The sequence below is a fragment of the Acartia tonsa genome, chromosome 1, assembly GCF_053477335.1.
Source record: "Acartia tonsa isolate MP-2025a chromosome 1, ASM5347733v1, whole genome shotgun sequence".
In the NCBI taxonomy this organism is placed as follows: domain Eukaryota; kingdom Metazoa; phylum Arthropoda; class Copepoda; order Calanoida; family Acartiidae; genus Acartia; species Acartia tonsa.
In genome coordinates, this window is record NC_137260.1 from 42,355,851 (window position 1) to 42,375,780 (window position 19,930).

General features: G+C 31.7%; 1 protein-coding gene across 2 annotated transcripts in view; it reads left to right on the forward strand.

The window, feature by feature from the left end:
- LOC145319827 (cell adhesion molecule Dscam2-like) overlaps positions 1-19,930 on the forward strand; it is a 181,333-nt gene that overhangs the window by 138,933 nt on the left and 22,470 nt on the right. For both annotated transcript variants that reach the window (XM_080162204.1, XM_080162195.1), the window contains exons 44-47: positions 414-472; positions 2,821-2,918; positions 11,184-11,235; positions 18,499-18,598. In XM_080162204.1, coding sequence (XP_080018330.1) covers positions 414-472; positions 2,821-2,918; positions 11,184-11,235; positions 18,499-18,598 — 309 coding nt within the window. The remainder of the gene's footprint in view (positions 1-413; positions 473-2,820; positions 2,919-11,183; positions 11,236-18,498; positions 18,599-19,930) is intronic.

The following is a 19,930-nucleotide window of genomic DNA, read 5'->3' on the forward strand; positions in this document are numbered from 1 at the left end:
GATAATTACAAGGCTATTAGGGCAAGTATGTTTCCTTTTATTGCTATATGTATATTTCCGATACTGAATACGCCTTTTTTGTCACTACCCATTATGAGTTATTAACAAACTGTCAAATGATTATTTTACTGTTTAAAATACTCTTTGGGGGCTCTAAAATCTTTAAAACTTAATAATAGGTCACATACAATTTTACCATATTTGTAAATTCGATATGTTACCATCACATATTGTATTCATGCATTGTATGATATACAGGGAGAGAAAGGGTACGAATTGTTAAATCAATCTTAATCCAATTATTTCCATAATATTTATCATCTGATAAAGGCAGAGTTTTAAATATAATATAAATAAGGAACATTAACTTCTTATTAATTATCCTATCCCCTTAATCCTGAATTATATTACAGAGAGAGAAATGGAGAGATCACAATCTATTCATATCAATACTATACATTCCAAGATCCAGGTGAGTAGATAGATAGATAGATAGATAGATAGATAGATAGATAGATAGATAGATAGATAGATAGATAGATAGATAGATAGATAGATAGATAGATAGATAGATAGATAGATAGATAGATAGATAGATAGATAGATAGATAGATAGATAGATAGATAGATAGATAGATAGATAGATAGATAGATAGATAGATAGATAGATAGATAGATAGATAGATAGATAGATAGATAGATAGATAGATAGATAGATAGATAGATAGATAGATAGATAGATAGATAGATAGATAGATAGAATACCAAATATATGGATGCAAAATCGATGAAGCTTGTACATTTTTCAAATAGATAGATAGATGACCATCCAAATGAATGGATACAAATTCCTTGAAGCTTGTACATTCTCCAAATATTTGCCAAACTTGAAAAAAAGAGTACACATAAAATATATACGGATAGGACAACCGCTGTTGTATACATAACAGATTAGGTTTTATCTTATCGAACTGGGAATCAGCATATTATATATTTGTAAATTACTGGGTACATCACCCTTTCAATTGTCCCTATTGTAATTATTATGCATGGTTAGAAATAGAAAGATTACAAACATGAATAATTCAACTATTACCTACAGAGATATGTAGAAAAGTTTTCTTTTCAAAAACTCTCTTATATGTTGCGCCTGTTTTGCGTCAAGGCATTTCTCATTTCTATAAAAAAAAAACTCATGTCACACACCTGACAAAGCAGCTGTAAATACTATTTTTAACGACTTTATTTATGACTCAGTGGTTGCCTGAGTTTAAACCTTAAACTTTCACGAGACAACAAGCGGATGCGCCAAGTGTTACGCCACATTTTCTTTCTTTTTTTTGAGCGGCCAGACATCCTGTGAAAAAGGTACACACTCTGCCTCAAGCCAAAACATGCAAATAAAATATTCTAAACAAACTCCAATGAATATTTACTTCTTCTTAAATTCAAATTTATACACAATTTAGTATTACTTTTGTCTACCAGTTTTATTTATTAAAAGCGAAGATTTTCTTTAAATGGGGTCGGTCTGTCATTGCGTCTGTAACGGTTACCTTTTTCGTTAATTTAGAGGTCCTATTTTGGAAGCGTAGCAACCCTATATCGTTAGAAGAAATTCCGTATGCATATACGCCTATTCCAAACAATTTGATTTTTAACTTTTCAACAACTATTTTTATGTGAAATAATTATCCTACTGATCTGATTTTTAAAATACTGATTCCTAGGAAAACAAATTACAATTTTATATACGAAATATCTCTACAATCAAGTCCTAACAATGTAAGCATGTCCTGAAATAGTATCCTTATTTACGTAATTTTCATTGTCTAGAAATTATCTCCTGTATAGACAGACATTTAATAGTTATTTAAAAGCAGCAGCAGTTACAGTTCCTTTTAGAAGATTTTTAGAGAAAGTTTTCGAGATTTATTCTTAATCAAATATAAATACATTAGCTTCGCCCCTAGAAGCCTCAAGGGACAATTGGAGAAAATATTTGGAGGGTGTAGATACCATCCCTAAAAATAGTAAAACCTTCCCTGGACCTATAGGAAGCCTCACTTTAAAGTAGAAACTAATTGGTTCAGCGATTACCAAGATCCTTCGCTACAGACTAAAAACCTTACTACTTTATGTTATTGGATAACCTAAATAAAAACAATTATCCTATTTGCAAAATTTTCTTGTCTTGTAGATTTTTTAAAACATCAGAATTTATTAATTGTTAAATTAGCTTCCCTTGGTAAATTTTTTATTTGAATTAAATAATGGATTTTTTATTACTCGGATCTTTTTATCAGATCATCATGTACTGTAATAAAGTGTGCCGGGCTAAAATAACGATTCTCCCCCCCCCCCCCCTTATCCCAATCCTTCCTTACACCATTCCCTCCCCTCCTACTGGAAAAACGTACTGATCAATAAATGACAGGGGAAATAGCAACCTAAATTGACAAATATTTTCCCCAATTTTTCAACAACGTATATTCTGTATCTACATCCATTAATTCAACAGAAACTAAACGCTATTTCATTTCAATATCGAACGCTTTGTAAATATCAAACTTACATAACATTTCAGTATGGATTAGAACTCTTTAGCTGCTATACTGGAAAATCATGTACAGCATCGTATTACAGACAATTTTCTGCGAATATTAAAATAAAAATCACAAATTAATACTAATTTTGTTAGCCTGGACCTTGGCCCATCTAGGCTAACAAAACTAGTTTTATTTTTATAAATTTTCATTTTAATATCCGCGGAAAGCTGTGAATAATACGATGCGATAAATAACTTTTATTTTGTTTAAGATGAAGTATACAGCGGACAGGCCAACACAAATCAGATAATATTGGACAAGCTGGAGATGTTTAGTAATTACAGCTTCAGAATAAGAGCTCATACTGAGGTAATATTAATAAAAGTCTTGATATAATGGATATATTATTACTTGGATCTTACACCAGATTTTCAAGTTCTCTAATAAAGTAATACTTGTAGCGGTCCAAAGTAACGTTTCCGCCCTTCCGCCACCTTGACCATACCCCCCCCCCTCCTACTGAATGAACGAAGTGACCAACAAACGAGTTCTATGTAAGCATTAAAATCGAAGACAATTTTTCCCCTATATAATATCCACGTATATTCTACATCCATTATTGCTATGATAAATAGTTTATATTTAAGGGTCGAAAGAGAAATTTAATAAATTTCTAATGATATTCTAAAATTCTTTAAGTAACTGCTCTTTATATTGTTAACGGTTCGCTCCATAAAGAAGGTGTATCCCCCCCCCCCCCAACAAATTTTTTATGGGTCATAATTCTTTTTAGGTTCGTCATTTATCATTTACCCCCTAAAACTTTTCCTTTTACCAAGATACATTTTGCATGCAAATTGTGTAACATTCATTCTAGCTGTTTACGAGATCTTAGCTGACAATTTTGCTCCATTTTCATGAAAATTTGAAACATTGAATTGAATGTTTACACTTCTCGTATTTGACATATTTATAATAAAACAATTTGCTGCACGGTCCTGCACTCAAATCATTTCACACACTTTCAATTTTCACAAATACACAAATAAAATTGAAATTGAAGTTTTCAAGGGCAAAAGCAATATCCCAAATATTGTAAGTGACCCTTAAAACACCCCTTAATCTATTTTTTTACAATGGTTGTTTCCATAAAAGCTAATCTCATCTGGACAAACAAAGATTAACAAATATTATGTGAAAGTACTTTTAATATTGCAAAATAGAAGTTTAAAGAGAAAATTGCAGAAATCCAAAAATGTATTCCAAATTTAAAGATAATGATATCATTTTTATCCTAGTCATTATAGGACTTACTATTTTAAGAAATATTATAATATTAAAACGTCATTCTTACATTTTATTAATGGAATATTTTGACAAGAATGGAACACGTTAGAACAATTATAAAATTGACAGGCAAATACAAAATAGGGATAGAAAAAATTTTGATATCAAAAATATATTTATATACCAAGAGGGTTTGTCAATAAGTTTAGTATGGGAAGTTGTTGCTATTAATAGAAATATATGTACACCACTTTAGAGAGCAAATAATACACAAAGTTAATATACAGTTATGAGCAGGGATATGGGGATACTACTAGAGATACAGAGATACTTCAGGGATACTACCATCTATAAATAGAAATATGTGTACACCACTTTAGAGAGCAAATAATACACAAAGTTAATATACAGTTATATCCAGGGATATAGGGATACTACTAGGGATACAGAGATACTACAGGGATAATACCATCTATAAATAGAAATATATATGTACACCACTTTGGAAAGCAAATAATACACAAAGTTAATATACAGTTTTTTCTTATTAAGGCAGATATTGAATAAATTTTCAGGAGAGGGGTGAAGAAAGGGAGAAAATTAATCTTCCCATAAGTTGTTGTGTGTAATCTTATATGTTTTTAATAAATTAGCTCAAAACCTGTAATACAAAGCAATCCTGAAAATTGTAGACCCTTTGGTGGAGAATTTATTTTTATAAATCAAAAAATTTGTTTAATGTATCTTTAGTCTAAAAGTAGTATATCTTTTTAATTCTATGGTATATATACAATTAAATCGTTCTGTAGGTGCTTATGTACAATTACAATTCAGTATTGCACTTTCTTTGGAAAACACATATAATTTTGTATTCTCTTTTTTAACCAATTTGAAATAGGGTAATACATACAAATAGGGTTGCACTGCATTGTGTACTGTATAAGGCAGTTCAAATGAGTTTTTAAAAAGACTCTCTTCAAAAAAATATTTTAAATTAAATCAACATACATTATGATGGTTTATTTCGACTAAATGACATATTAAAAAGTAGTAAAGGCTGTCTTATTATTGAAAGTTGCCATGTAGGTATTCAATCTATATTAATTGACTTCAGTTTTATGTAATAACATTTTGTTTTCACTAAAGAATATTTCACTTAAATAGCAGCCTTAAAATACAAATTTCCATCAAAGCTTTACGGAATTACGGCTGGATGAACGGGCAGAAAAAGTATTTAGAGTAGCTTCGCTATTAAAAATATGATAAAATATTGAAGTTGTGGAGAGTCCTGTTATGAATGTACAAGGGAGTCCGACCTAATAAAAGATGTTGAGCTAAATATAGGGCTTTGTAGTTTAGTATGTGGGGAGCCATAAAAAGGTTACCATTATTCCTGGAATATAGGGGTAGGACATTGGCCACTAATTTAGAAATTTATGGTAGCTGGTAAATATTAGGGGGGTATTTTTTACCTATGGCATCCGCCATAAAAAGAACATTTGAGTTTAGCCTTTTGAATAATCAGGCGGGGAAAAGACACTAGACTGTAAATTATACAGGTCCTTAAAGTTTTACAAACAAGACAGGTTGGCTTACAAACTTGTTATTAAAAAAATCTTGATTATATAATACATACCCTTTCTGTCCAAACTTTTTCACCAATAATCTTAATTTACAGAAGGGCTAATTTTGTTTATTGTAATTTGGAAAACGTATATATGCAATTATTTTACGTCCATTGTTCGATCCCTTGAGACCACTGGGCACAACACAAAATAGCCCCTATTCAATTGTAATATGAAAATGAGACACATATCTGACGTCTATGTCAAATAACAGCTGAGAAAATGCCTGTATCTCTGGCATATATGAGATGAAGGAGCAAAACCATAAATTTGTTGTAACTGCATTCCTGACACCGAACTAGGTTTTTATTAGATTTAATATCTACCACACAGAAAGGTTTATTATATTTTTTCTGGTTTTTATTACATGCAAAGCTTTTCTAAGTATATAATATATTGTGTGTCATACAAACATCTAAATGTACTGCTATATCGTAACTATCCAAGCATGAACAACAATTGGGATCTTAAGGAATGGGACAAAAGAATAAATTGATGCACATCCCCAATTTAGAAAGAATTAGGCACTGTAGAAAAGTTTTAACACTGCTAGTACATACCAACCAATCAATGTTTAATAAACGTCCCTAAACCCTCTGAGCTAACCTTTGGGTACCAGAGCTGGATCTTTAAATCATTTTATTGGTGAGCAAGATCGGGGTGAGCCAACTTTCCACCAATGAGAGCACAGCATTTTATGAAATGCCGCACTGTGATTGGCTAAAATTCGGCTCACCCCGATCTGGCTCACCATAAAAATGATTTAAAGTTCCAGCTCAGTATAACTTACTATCCAATATCCCCTCCCTGCCTTAAATTAATCATTATCGGATATTCTAACTGATTGAATTTCTAGCTAGTTTTTTTTATTTAGCGTTTCATTGTTGAACCAGCAATGGACAAAGTTTTCCTTTCAATTTGAAAACTATTTTTAAACTTCTATTTCAAAATTTTCTATTTTTTGTTCTGTTAGTTTGTGGCATTTCCAAATGAAAATTTAAGTTTTTGCGTGCTTTTGTGTGCGTGTGTGTATGTGTGTGTGCTTTTGTATGTGTGTGTGTGCTTTTGTGTGCGTGGTGTGTGTGTAGGCATGTGTGTGTGCAATTTTCAATTTGTAAAAGAGTGTTGGATGCTTCACTTTTATCAAATTATCCCATTTACTGTGGAACATTGAGTAATACAATGGGGGATTAGGGGCCTAGTTAATGGACAAGGCTACCACCCAATTACACAAATATAAAGGATTAGTCATTTAGTGAAGAAGAAAATTATATTTGACTAAATGGGTAAATTCTTTAATGTTGTTTATTAACATATCAAGATGAAATTCCCACTGAAGCACCCTCCCCCCTTGTTGAATTTTATTAAAATTAATTGAAAATTTAGTTAGGTTATATTTGATGCTATGTAACCTCCCAAGGTTAGGGCCCCCTGTAGGTGGTCTATAATCCCCTTACAGAATTCAACCAATGGATAATATCTTATAAATTAAAATTTTATGTGAATGAATAAATACATTCTTTACCTATATAATCAGACTATATAAATTAAAATTGGAATTAAATATTTTGTCTAAGCTACTGAGCCACTTATTCCTGAGCTAAATATATTTTCAATTAGAAAGAGATGCAAGCTCATTTTAGCTTCAATTAAAATATTGGGGCCAAAGCATTTTTTTATTGGCCTTGTTTTGTTTAACACATATTGAATACTTATACTTTTAGGACAAGATAACCAATCAAATTAAGAATAGTGGTTGCGCATGTAGCCTCTTGGGTCATCTACAATAGAGGATTTTTGGAACATTTTTAAGCGCAATCTGTTCGGACAAATGGATGTCCTTTAATCCAACCCCCCCCCCCCACAATTTTTTAAGTGTCTAATAATTTTGAGGTATTTATCCAGATCATAACTATTTTTATAATCTAATTCTCTAAATAAATCTATCAAGTATGACAACATCAATTAAAGCAACAATTAACCTATCAGGAAATGAGCAATTACTTATAAAGTTGATACTCTCTTATCTTTTTTTATTTATAATCATAGAGTATGTTAAATTACTATTCTTTATTATTGAGAAATCCCGAAATTTAAATAGAAAAAAAAAAATATTTCCAGACAAAAGTATGTCCTACTGTAGAATAGCTTCACTTTTAAAATAAAACAGGCCTCAAAGGTTTATACATTTAATATGGCTACAAAGTATGAAATGCAGAAAGAGAGAGAGAGAGAGAGAGAGAGAGAGAGAGAGAGAGAGAGAGAGAGAGAGAGAGAGAGAGAGAGAGAGAGAGAGAGAGAGAGAGAGAGAGAGAGAGAGAGAGAGAGAGAGAGAGAGAGAGAGAGAGAGAGAGAGAGAGAGAGAGAGAGAGAGAGAGAGAGAGAGAGAGAGAGAGAGAGAGAGAGAGAGAGAGAGAGAGAGAGAGAGAGAGAGAGAGAGAGAGAGAGAGAGAGAGGGAGAGAGAGAGAGAGAGAGAGAGAGAGAGAGAGAGAGAGAGAGAGAGAGAAAGAGAGAGAGAGAGAGAGAGAGAGAGAGAGAGAGAGAGAGAGAGAGAGAGAGCTAAGCTGTGCTATGGATGCTTGCATTTATTAACAAGGACAAGTTTATCCAAAACATATTTACATTAGTCGATTGACATTCCTAGCCTTCTTAATATGATATTACTTTCTTTCTTGATAACAATTACATCATAGTATTGTAAAATACAATATATATTTAAGCAAGTATATTTTATCTCGATAATCATTATTTTAAGTTGGTGAATTTGAGGGATCTTAAGGGATAAGACAATTCTCGATAAATTGATACTATGATTTACCTTTTATGTTGGAGTACTTCTAGTTTTAAACCAACAATTCCGAGTTCCCAAAGTTTTTGAGTCAACGAATAGGAATGTTATATTAACTTTGGTTACTAATTGTCCCCTTCCTATCTGGTTAATTTATTATAATTCTCATTATGGACCAAATGTTTTTTATTCATAACTAAAGTCTGACATACAGACCACAATTGTATAAATGCAATGCTTGTGTTTAAATTCATATGTGTGTATGTATTAAATATTAAGCATGTATGCAAGTATAAGCCTTTAGTAGGCAGGGACATTGATAAGTTTCAAGGAAATTTTTATCCAAATATGATAGTAGTAGGATGTCTTTTCTGTTTGTCTGTGTGCAATGCATGTATTAAAAGATCTTGAATTATATGGTTCTAGACTACAATCATATTTCAGGTTGCCGAAAGTTTTTTTTTTTTAAATCTGTTTTGGGACAAAAGAATTTGCAAACTAATTTCACTCAAACTATTATTTTATACCATTGTAGAAATTGATGATACACAAAATAACCCCATCTGTAGATTAAAATTAGTGCTTCAAATGTTTTGACTCTCAACATAATAAATCAACCAATCAAAATTCAATAAAGTCTCTAAAGTTGATAAGCCAACGAATAAGAAAAGGTTTTTAAAAACTTTGGGGACTAGTAATAAACAGCCCATAATTCCCTCTCTCTCTCTCTGGTAGATATTCAATTTCTCTCTCCGTGTTGATACTAAATAAAATTCTCTTTCAAGTACTGAATTGAATTTTACCCATTCAAATTGAAGCACCCACAAACTAACATCAGGCCTATGGATAGGGGTATAGAACAGGGCAGACGAAGATTAATGTAATGAATAAAGCATTATGCACAGGAATATTGAAAGACTAATACGTGCTTTCCCATAAAGTACCTACTCGAACCCTGAAACCCACCACATATTTTTTTTTAAAATAAATTGCAAGTAAGAGGTGAGTAGCTTTTCATTTGTTTGATTATTACTGTACGTCACGTTAGGTTAGGTTATATTGGTTAATAGGTAACCCTGCAGGTTTATTTTACAGCAGATTTAGGCCTATCAGGATAGGGCTACACGCAGAGCTAAAGAAAATTTTTATTATTTTTGGTGTCTAAATTTTTATGTACCTTTATCTCTGATCATAATACATACTCAGCAGCAACCAAATATCATCTCTCTCTCTCTCTCGCTCTCTCTCTCTCTCTCTCTCTCCCCCTCGCACACCCATGTCGGTTGCAAGCAATTTTTAAAAATATTTAGGTTCTAGCTAGGCACTAGGCTTTTGTATTCAATCAGGCATATTGGAAAGGTAAATTGGTTACATATAAGGAAAAGGTTTTAAGAATTAGGTTTCAACACTTTTTTTTGTGTCCTTATTAATCTATTGTTTTAGCTAATATTGCTTCATAAACTGCTACAAGAAAATACTAAATACTATTCAATTCTTGACTGAAATGTATTTACTAATTATCAGATAGATTTTCAAGCACAGATTTATCTTGTGCACCTATCAACAAAAGGCTCTGTATTCAAATAGCTAAGAATGGGGGCAAAAAATAGCCTATACCTTCTTGGGACATATGTGTCCCTAAAAGGAAAAAAACTCAATCAGTTAATCTTAAGCTTCAGATGAAAAAAAACTTACCACTTTATATAATATAATAAGCAAAAAAAGAATTAAATTTGTGTTTAGTTATATTAGAAAAACTAAATAAAGCTATAAACAGAAATTGGATCTGTTTGTCCATGCATATATGTATTTCTTTATTCCATTATACTTTCCCAAGACAATTTGTCTAGGAAAAGCCAAAATTGGTGCATTTCTATTTAAAACAAGGATGACAACATTCATAAAAGCGTAGCTCAAAAAATTAGACAAAGAGACATAAGGACATTAACAAATGTAGAGTAACAATGCAATTAATATTCAACATTATTTAGAAGACTGAACGAGAATTCCCTACTATCCTAAAATTATCTAAATACGGGGTGCTTAATATGGACATACTTACATGATAAAGATTTAATTACAGAGATGCTTCGCTTTTAACAATAAACCTAACCGTTCAATTTATTAATATTCAAATTCAAGGTAATGGGATAATTATATCACGTAATTCAACGCCTGGTAATAATTATAGAATAAATACGCTTTCTTAATTGAACATAATTGTTTCGGAAACATCATGTGAAGTTTGCATTCAATAGGGCAGTTCTAAAATGCCTAAATTAACATTCAGAGCTATCTATTATGGACAGACGGACCTACTTTAAATCTAGAAAATCTTCGCTTTTGATAAATCCATATATGTTTGCATATATGGTGTTTCTGAAATATATATATCTATAACCCAAATGTGACAGTTGAAATGTAGGACATGAAAAACTAATATAATGGATATATTATTACTTGGATATTACACCAGATTTTCATGTTCTCAAAAAAAGTAAAATAGGCAGCGGGCTAGATAACGACACCCCTCATCCTAACATCCTATTAATAAATGAGTTTAATGTTAGCAAGTTAAATTACGACAATTTTCCCCTGTTATAATATCCACGTATATTCTACATCCATTACTATAATATATAATGTTGGATCTATAAATATTCGTCTAACAAAAAGCATAGTGAAAAGTACTCCAACTGATTAGTTGATTTTATATATTTAAAATATTTATTTGTTTAAAAATGTTAAACATGTTTTAACCATTTTAATTAAATCTCATTTGTGAACCTGGGCAGGTTCTATACTAGAATTGGGCGAGAAATTGCTTTCTACATTAACCTTTCAAAAAATTCACAATTAGAAAACTTAATTGTTAATTTAAGGTTATGAATTATGATATACAAAACTTTATCTTTACCTATTTCTTTTTTTAGGTGGGAGGTGGACCTTACTCAGTTCCTATTCAATGTACAACTTTAGAGGATGGTAAGTTATTTTAATCAAGTCTTCATCATATGGTTTATTTTTTTCACAATTCTATTAATTATGCATAATTCTGGATATTATGCATTTGACCTTCAATGAGATTTCTATTACTGGACAGATTTTTTAAGGAAGCTTCACATAGGTCCCATGATGGTTTTAAGCTATTAAGTTTTTAGTTAATTTGAATCTTTGGGTGGGTTCAGGCTATTTTTCTGCTTTTCCTATTCTTCAAATACAGAGCTCCTAGAGCTTGGTGCATGAAACAAAATTAATATGGGTCTTTTAGAACAAAATTTTATTTCATACTATCCTTGGATATTGGACTATCCTCCTTGTTTATATAACATACATTAACTAAATGGTTCATAGGTATTTTTTATTACAATTTTCCTTGTTTTTTCCAATACAAGACACACTAGACTTACATTATTGCTGTTACATACTTACCCTTATCTAGCTCTGCTTATATCAGGGATAAAGGAAAATAAATTTAAAGATATTAAATACAGACGAGTGCCTGATACGATGTACGAATACGTCAACAACAACCCCCCTCCTTAAATTTCATGTAAAGTAATTACAATATAAATTTTGATGGTGAATATATTCTACTCATCCTTTACTGTACTTGATGGAAAAGAAAGTGTGGGGGTGGGAGGGGGGGGGGGGGGGCTTAAAGACCCTCAACTTTATATTGTATTTTTTTCATTGGTTAGGAGGTTTTTCAGTTATAGTCCCTTTCGTGGCAACGCACCTCTATGAGCGATTCTTCGTATTTATGAGCGATTCTTCGTATTTTTCACCGTAGCTTTTCTCTTATTTCTATCCCCTGCGGGGGGCTCTAACCCTGCGGGACCAATTACTTAACCCAATATAACCTAACCTAACATGAAATAACTTATAAAAGCCATTTTAGAAATACGACGAATCGCCCCTTAAGGGGCGTTGCCACGAAAGAGACTATTCCCGGTTTTTCAATGTTCACTCCTAATAAACTCTATAGAGCTATAAGAATCTTCGCCAAATAAAGAACCACAATTATCCAGTGGTTAGCGAGATCCTTCCCTACACACACATAGACAGACAACACATCCTGTTATTTTTATGTTTTATGTGGCTATGTATTTATATTTTTGTGAGGTAAGCTGGCTTTAGAAGCATCTTTATTCTACATAGCTTTGTTGTGGGTAATAATATTCATGGATATAAGGATAGTTTAATAGGGTGGAAAAGATTAAAGCCAGGAAAAGGATCAGGGAGGGAGTCCCCAAAGTTTTATAATAAAGTATTCTTATTCGTTGGCTTAACAACTTTGGCAACTTTCATTAAATTTTGATTGGTTGGTTCATTAAGTTCATTAACGGCCATTGTCCATTGCCCTTTAGATCTCTGATTATAGATTCCTTTTTTGTGTGATACATGTTTGGTTACAATTGGTTACAATACAATTTTTCAATGAGTAGGGCAGTAGAAATTAACTTAAAGAAAAAAATTCATTGTTGATTAAGATTAGTAAAAAGATAAGAAAACAAGAAACCTAATCGCTTGACGGTTGTTTGGTCGGACGGACGATCGTTTATACCTTAATTAAAGATTTGCTACTTTAAAATCTGCAAGCAAAACAAAGTAATGATTTTATCGGTTTGTTATAAGAATTCAGGAATGTTGTATAGCCAACAACAGGTGAATATAAATCCAAAATAATATTTGGGGGGCAGATAAATAGTTACCCCCCAAAGACAGCTAAAGTCACCTATAGATTTCGGGATTTTAAAAAAATTAATTTCGTTGTTGGTATAAGCTAATTGTTCTTTTACTGTTTCTTTTTCCCTGATATGTATACTTTTGTGGGTGTGTGTATTTGTGTGTAAAGATATTTAGAACAATATTTTCTGTATTCATAACGTGTAAGAAAAAGAAAGGTACACTTCTTACTTTTAACTCATGTTGTTCAAGATGAAAATTACAGATATGTGACATGTCAGTAGCGCTGAAAAATCTAGCAGTTTCTATTAAGTTTTGATAAAAAAATAATCATTTTTAATCATGCATATAATCAACTAATTATTCAACTTGTACTGTTCAATTTTATGGTTATTTAAAACCTTTCAATAGCTTATAGTTTTTGGATGACGGACTGACCTATGTACTTATTTATCCTATGATAAAAAGTAGGGTTGGGCCGGATAGTTTTTTGGCCGGATACCGGATACCGGATATCCGGCTGATTTCAAATGCCGGATATCCGGTATCCGGCCGGATATCCGGCCAACGCCGGATATCCGGCAAATATCCGGTTATCCGGCCAAATTACCGGATATCCGGCCGGATAACCGGCCAAATTACTACATATTAAAGTATCAAAAAAGGAGTAAGTCCCTTTCGTAGCAACGCACCTTAAGGGGCGATTCATTGTATTTTTAAAATTGCTTTTAATAGGTTATTTTAGGTTAGGTTAGGTTATATTTGGTTAGGTGATTGCCCCGCAGGGCTAAGCAATTGGCCCCGCAAGGTTAGAGTCCCCTGCGAGGGGCTAGAAATAGGAGGAAAGCTACTGTGAAAATACGAATAATCGCTCCTTAAGGGGCGTTGCCACGAAAGGGACTATACCCGCAAAAAAAATTCTTCATAAACTGGTGTTTTATATTATACTAGCGGCTGCATCCCTAGTATCTGGGGATATTAGAAAGGACATGAAAGTGCAGAAAAATAACTTAAAACCTTACAACGACTTTTTTATAAAAATTAAATGGACTAAAACCACCCTGGGACCTAAAAAGGAGAACCATATCGAACCATATCGGTTCATCAGTTAGCGAGATCCTTCGCTACAGACAAAAAAAGCTTACTACTTTATATAATAAGATAAGATTAAGGTTAAAACTTAAAAATTAAGTAACTATTAAATCTCCATAGCAAATAAATCTAATTAACTATTACTACCCTCAATATGTAATATCAACCCCTAACGGTTGGAGGATGGGCGGGGAGGTGTCATTAAATGCCTGCCCCCCCCCCCTCTGTTTTTTTCTATCCCATTTTCTGTGTATAAAAGGTAGAGGGCTACAACTGAGTGACTTTCGAAATATGGGTATGAAACATAACTAAGAGTTTAAAATTTTTAATACCTCCTTCCTGGCGGGCACAGGATGCCAGCAAATCTGGTAAGGTCATTCAGGTAAAAATTAAAAATATTTTTTTACTTAAACAAAGCATTTCCTGTTATCTAATACTGAAATATCCTATAGTCGTACATCCTCATATGTAATAAAGATGTTCAAGTCGATTTCAGGTTCCAGGTATAATCCTGCAAGTTCTGAACCTCCAGGTCTCCAGAAATCTTTAAACGGTTTCTGTGACCGCAACTTTTTACTTGAAGATTTCAAATTTTAAACTTAAGCTTTTTTATATATCTTCATGACTTATCACAATTTCATAAAATCCGTTGCCGTTTACCTGCCAACCGTCGGTTTGCGGCTGGCAGCTGCCAAGTACTGCTGCCACCGCCAAAATTTATGTTTTGAGATTTCTAATATAAATTTACATAAAGATAAACATATTCAGAAAAAAAATTTCTTCTAGCTTCAATAATAAGAAAATTACAGCCATTTAAGATTTAAGATTTTTGTTGTAAAATATAAAAGATTATATTGCCGGATATCCGGCCGGATAGTTTCAATATCCGGTATCCGGCCGGATATTGAAAATGGCCGGATATCCGGCCGGATATCCGGCCACATCGGATATCCGGCACAACCCTAATAAAAAGTAGTAAGGTTTTTGTCTGAAGCTTAAGATCTCGATCATTGCCGAGCCAAAGAGGTTGTACTCTTCAGGGAAGCTTTGTAAGGTCTTGCGGGGGTTTTTCGCTATTTTCCTGACATCCCACGCCCTCCCCTAGAGGTTAGGGGCGAAATAACTAATATTAGTCAAAGTAGCTGCACTGCTATTGAAAAGCTGTAGTGTCTCTTTAATACCTCTGTCTGGCTATAATAAATACTGCCTTACTTATATAAGCGCAGCTGCTCTAGAGCTAGAGAATGTCCGTACGTTTTTTTCTATTAAATGCTAGAACAGATTCCACATGCACCTGAGCACAAATTAATGTATATGTAAAACCAAAACAACCATCTGGCCGAAGTGATGGGAACCTTTTTCGACTGCTAGCAAATTGCTTTCTGCTCTTTTGAAGGGACTTGACTGTGTTTATATTTTCGACGTTATTGGCTGATATTCAAAGACCCAATTGAAAGTAAACTTAGGGTTCCCACCCCGTGAAAAGAGTTACAAATAGCTCCTGAGCCCTCTATTTTTTTACTTTAATGCGCGCACACGCCTCTACTGACTTGTACATACAAATTGCAAACATATAAAATATTTACTAACTCCCCTTTTTGGTGTTTAATCTTAAATTATTAAATAATTCATAAAATCTTCTAAATTTTTAAAGTTAACCCGTGCTTTCATAAATAAATCTAGTTTTAGTCCAGTAGCCCCCATCCCTTTCCATGGTTATTTTAATTAATCATTTTTATAGCTTCTGTAAGGAGACTTTTTTTAACTTGTGGCAAACCCAACCTTACCTAAATAAAGCATGTACCTTTTCCCCTCAAAACAATTGTTTTTGTACCATATAGGTGACAAGGGAAACCGCTAATTTTGTCATACACTTTTAATTTGGGATTGTTATTGTTTCTCTGCTTTTTTTGGACATTATTCTCCTTTTTATTCTTTATATTGGAAAATTTTGTTTTAGAAGATTTTCTATGGAAAAAAATCTAATTAATTTGGTAGCTTTTTGTTTTGATTATCTTTTTGTTTAATCTCTTGTGTATGATATAAGAACACTGAAAAAGAGATTATGAGGAAAAGGGATAGTCTAATAGATATATTAATACTTAGATGTTACACCAGATTTTAAAAGTTCTCTAATAAAGTGGAACTGACAGCAGGCTAAAATAACGATACCTTCTCTCCTCTTATTGAATGAGTTCCATAATATTCCTATATATTCTACATCCATTATTTTTTGTTTTATTTATTCTAGGTTCTAAATTCCAAATTCTTCTTTGTTTGTTTTAATGATGTTAGTTTTAGATTATATTTAGATTTTATGATATATTCTTTATATATTAAAGCCATTTAAATATTCCTTCATCCAATAAAATATAAAAAGAAAAAAACTAATTCTTGCCTTCACTAATGAAAGATGTCAAGCAGATGATTTATATATGGCTAGTGTAGTGCTACCAGAATAGATATGTAAAGATATTAGTAAAGATACACCATATTTGTATATTCATGGTGGTCTTTGCAGTATTTTCCCTAAAAGAACTTTTGAACTTAAGAACCCTTGTGATATCCGAATGAATATAGTTACTTACAAAAGGTTAAATCACAAACAAAATCTGAATTTTGCATATTTATTCTAATTTTATTATTTGTGTTCAGCATGTTGGCAGTTATCATTTGTCAGTGTAAAACTAAAGTTTAAAATAAAATTATATTTAAATTTTTGGATGATTTATTGTACACAATAATTTTTAGTTAGATAGAACTTTGAGTTACAGAATCAGATATACCTCGCCCTAATGTTGTAATTTATTAATGGTCTTTGTAGTATTTTCTCTGAAATAACTTTCTAAGGACTGCTTTTGATATTTTTGAAAAAGGCTTTTATTTTGAAGGTTGCGTCGTACTTTAGTTGTTAAAAAGTAGTTTGTTATACCTAGATAAAAGATTGTCATATTTATTATTAAAAATAGCGTTTTATGAAATACTAGCGGCTTCGCCCCTAGCCTCTTGAGGCTTTATTTCTGAAGGTTCAGGGGAGAATTTTAAAATTTTGTTTACATATTTTTAGATATTTTTTTGTATTTTATAACATTTTATTACTCTTTATATCATTTTATAACTCTTTATAATATTTTATAACTCTTTATAACATTTTATAACTCTTTATAACTTTTTATATTGATTTATTTTATTTAAAACCTTTGAAATTTTTATTTTTTTATTGTTTTTTAAAATTTCTTTGCCATTATTCTTTTTAGGGCTTCTCCCCACAGGAGATGGAAGTTTTCACAATCTTTTTGAATTTTATAAAACAAAGTTTAAAAGAAGAAAAGAAATTTAAAAAGAAGAAAAATAATTGAAAATATAAAGAAAATATAAAAAAGTATAAAAAAGTATAAAAAAATATAAAAATCAATAAGAATTAATAAAAATATATAAAAACATAAAAAACATTAAAATTAGAAAAAAATATGAAAAATTTTTTGGGGGGGGGAAATTTTCTTTTTTGGGGGGGTTGGGGGTGTCCCACCCCCCAAGAAAATAGCTTAAAACCACCACAGGACCAATAGGTATATACCCTGAAGAGTAGAATCCAATGGGTTCAGTGGTTACCGAGATCTTAAGCTTCAGACGGACAGACGGACGGACAGACGGACAGACGGACAGACGGACGGACAGACATCAAGCTACTTTAAATTATAGATAGAGGTAAATATTACAAATTGCTCTTCTAAATTATATAAGCCATTTAATTTTTTATTAAAGATATGTGAAAGTGTAAAAGGGTCTAAAGTATAAGGCAATGGCCGATAAATCTATATACATCCCCAATAATGATACACAAAATTACCCCTTCTGTAGATTACAATTAGTTGTTAAAACGCTTGGATACCCAACTTCATGAAACAACCAATAAAAGTCCCAAAAGTTGTTAAGCCAACTAAACAGACAACGTTATTATAAACTTTGAGGACTAGTGTAACAATCAGCCAAATGTCCACTCCCTTCCTGGAAGTGTATATTGACAGACACATTATTTGCCAGGGAAGCAGTCACATTATGAAAACTCTATTTAAAATATCTTTTGGCCATATTAACATTCAACACTTTGAAACTAACAATAAAACAAAATGAAATACATTTATTTTTCAGAGGTTTATAAAGAACAATACATTGCTTACTCAGCGTTTTATTTCCTTTGTTTTAAAAATAGAAAATAAAACAATGAACTTTATTTTTGATGAATAAAAACTTTAAGACCATCTTTGTTAATATTGGGTTCTTTTATGTGGTAGTTTTAACGATCGAAATTTCAACCCTATTGAATTACAACAAATCCCCTGCCATTGCTATAATAAACTTCATAGTAAACTACCCTTCTTAACTTAACCTAACTATTCTTTATTTATAATAATTTTGAATGTGTGAACTTACGTAAATTGTTTTCATGAACCATATATTTTTCAGTTCCTGGAGCCCCAGAGAAGATCAAGGTTGTGTCCACAGGAGATTCCAGCTTTTATGTGTCCTGGCTACCTCCAAGTCATCCTGGTGGGAACATCATAAGGTATTATTACATGTTTCACAAATTCTAGCCTTCTAATGTTTAATGTTCTTTAAATTTGAAGATTAAAAACACAAAATAAAACTTCTCTCTCCGTGTGCAAAAACTAGTAGTTAGTAAAAATAAATATTAAAAAAACACTTAGATAAGGATATTCAATTAGAAAAATTACTTTAAATGGTTGAAATATAGTGACATATAGATTTGTTTGATGATTAAAGAACAGGACTTAATAGATAGGAAAAAAGACATAAAAGATGAAGTTATGAGTGTAATCTAATCTAGAAACTTGACAACTCTATAATCTATATCCCTATATTCCTGTAAATAAAAGATGAAGTTTTGAGTGTAATCTAATCTAGAAAATTGACAACTCTATATCTCTATATTCCTGGAACTAAAAGATGAAGTTATGAGATTAGTCTAATTTAGATACATGACCACTCTATATTCCTGTAGCTAAAAGATGAAGTTATGAGTGTAATCTAATCTAGAAACTTGACAACTCTATAATCTATATCCCTATATTCCTGTAGCTAAAAGATGAAGTTTTGAGTGTAATCTAATCTAGAAACTTGACAACCCTATATCCCTATATTCCTGGAACTAAAAGATGAAGTTATGAGTGTAATCTAATCTAGAAACTTGACAACTCTATATCCCTATATTCCTGTAACTAAAAGATGAAGTTATGAGATTAATCTAATCTAGAAACTTGACAACTCTATATCTCTATATTCCTGGAACTAAAAGATGAAGTTATGAGTGTAATCTAATCTAGAAACTTGACAACTCTATATCCCTATATTCCTGTTACTAAAAGATGAAGTTATGAGTGTAATCTAATCTAGAAACATGGCAACTCTATATGCCTATATTCCTGTTACTAAAAGATGAAGTTATGAGTGTAATCTAATCTAGAAACATGGCAACTCTATATTCTTATATTCCTGGAACTAAAAGATGAAGTTATGAGTGTAATCTAATCTGGAAACTTGACAACTCTATATCCCTATATTCCTGGAACTAAAAGATGAAGTTATGAGATTAATCTAATCTAGAAACTTGACAACTCTATATCCCTATATTCCTGGAACTAAAAGATGAAGTTATGAGATTAATCTAATCTAGAAGCTTGACAACTCTATATCCGTATATTCCTGGAACTAAAAGATGAAGTTATGAGTGTAATCTAATCTAGAAACTTGACAACTCTATATCTCTATATTCCTGGAACTAAAAGATGAAGTTATGAGATTAATCTAATCTAGAAGCTTGACAACTCTATATTCCTATATTTCTGTAACTAAAAGATGAAGTTATGAGTGTAATCTA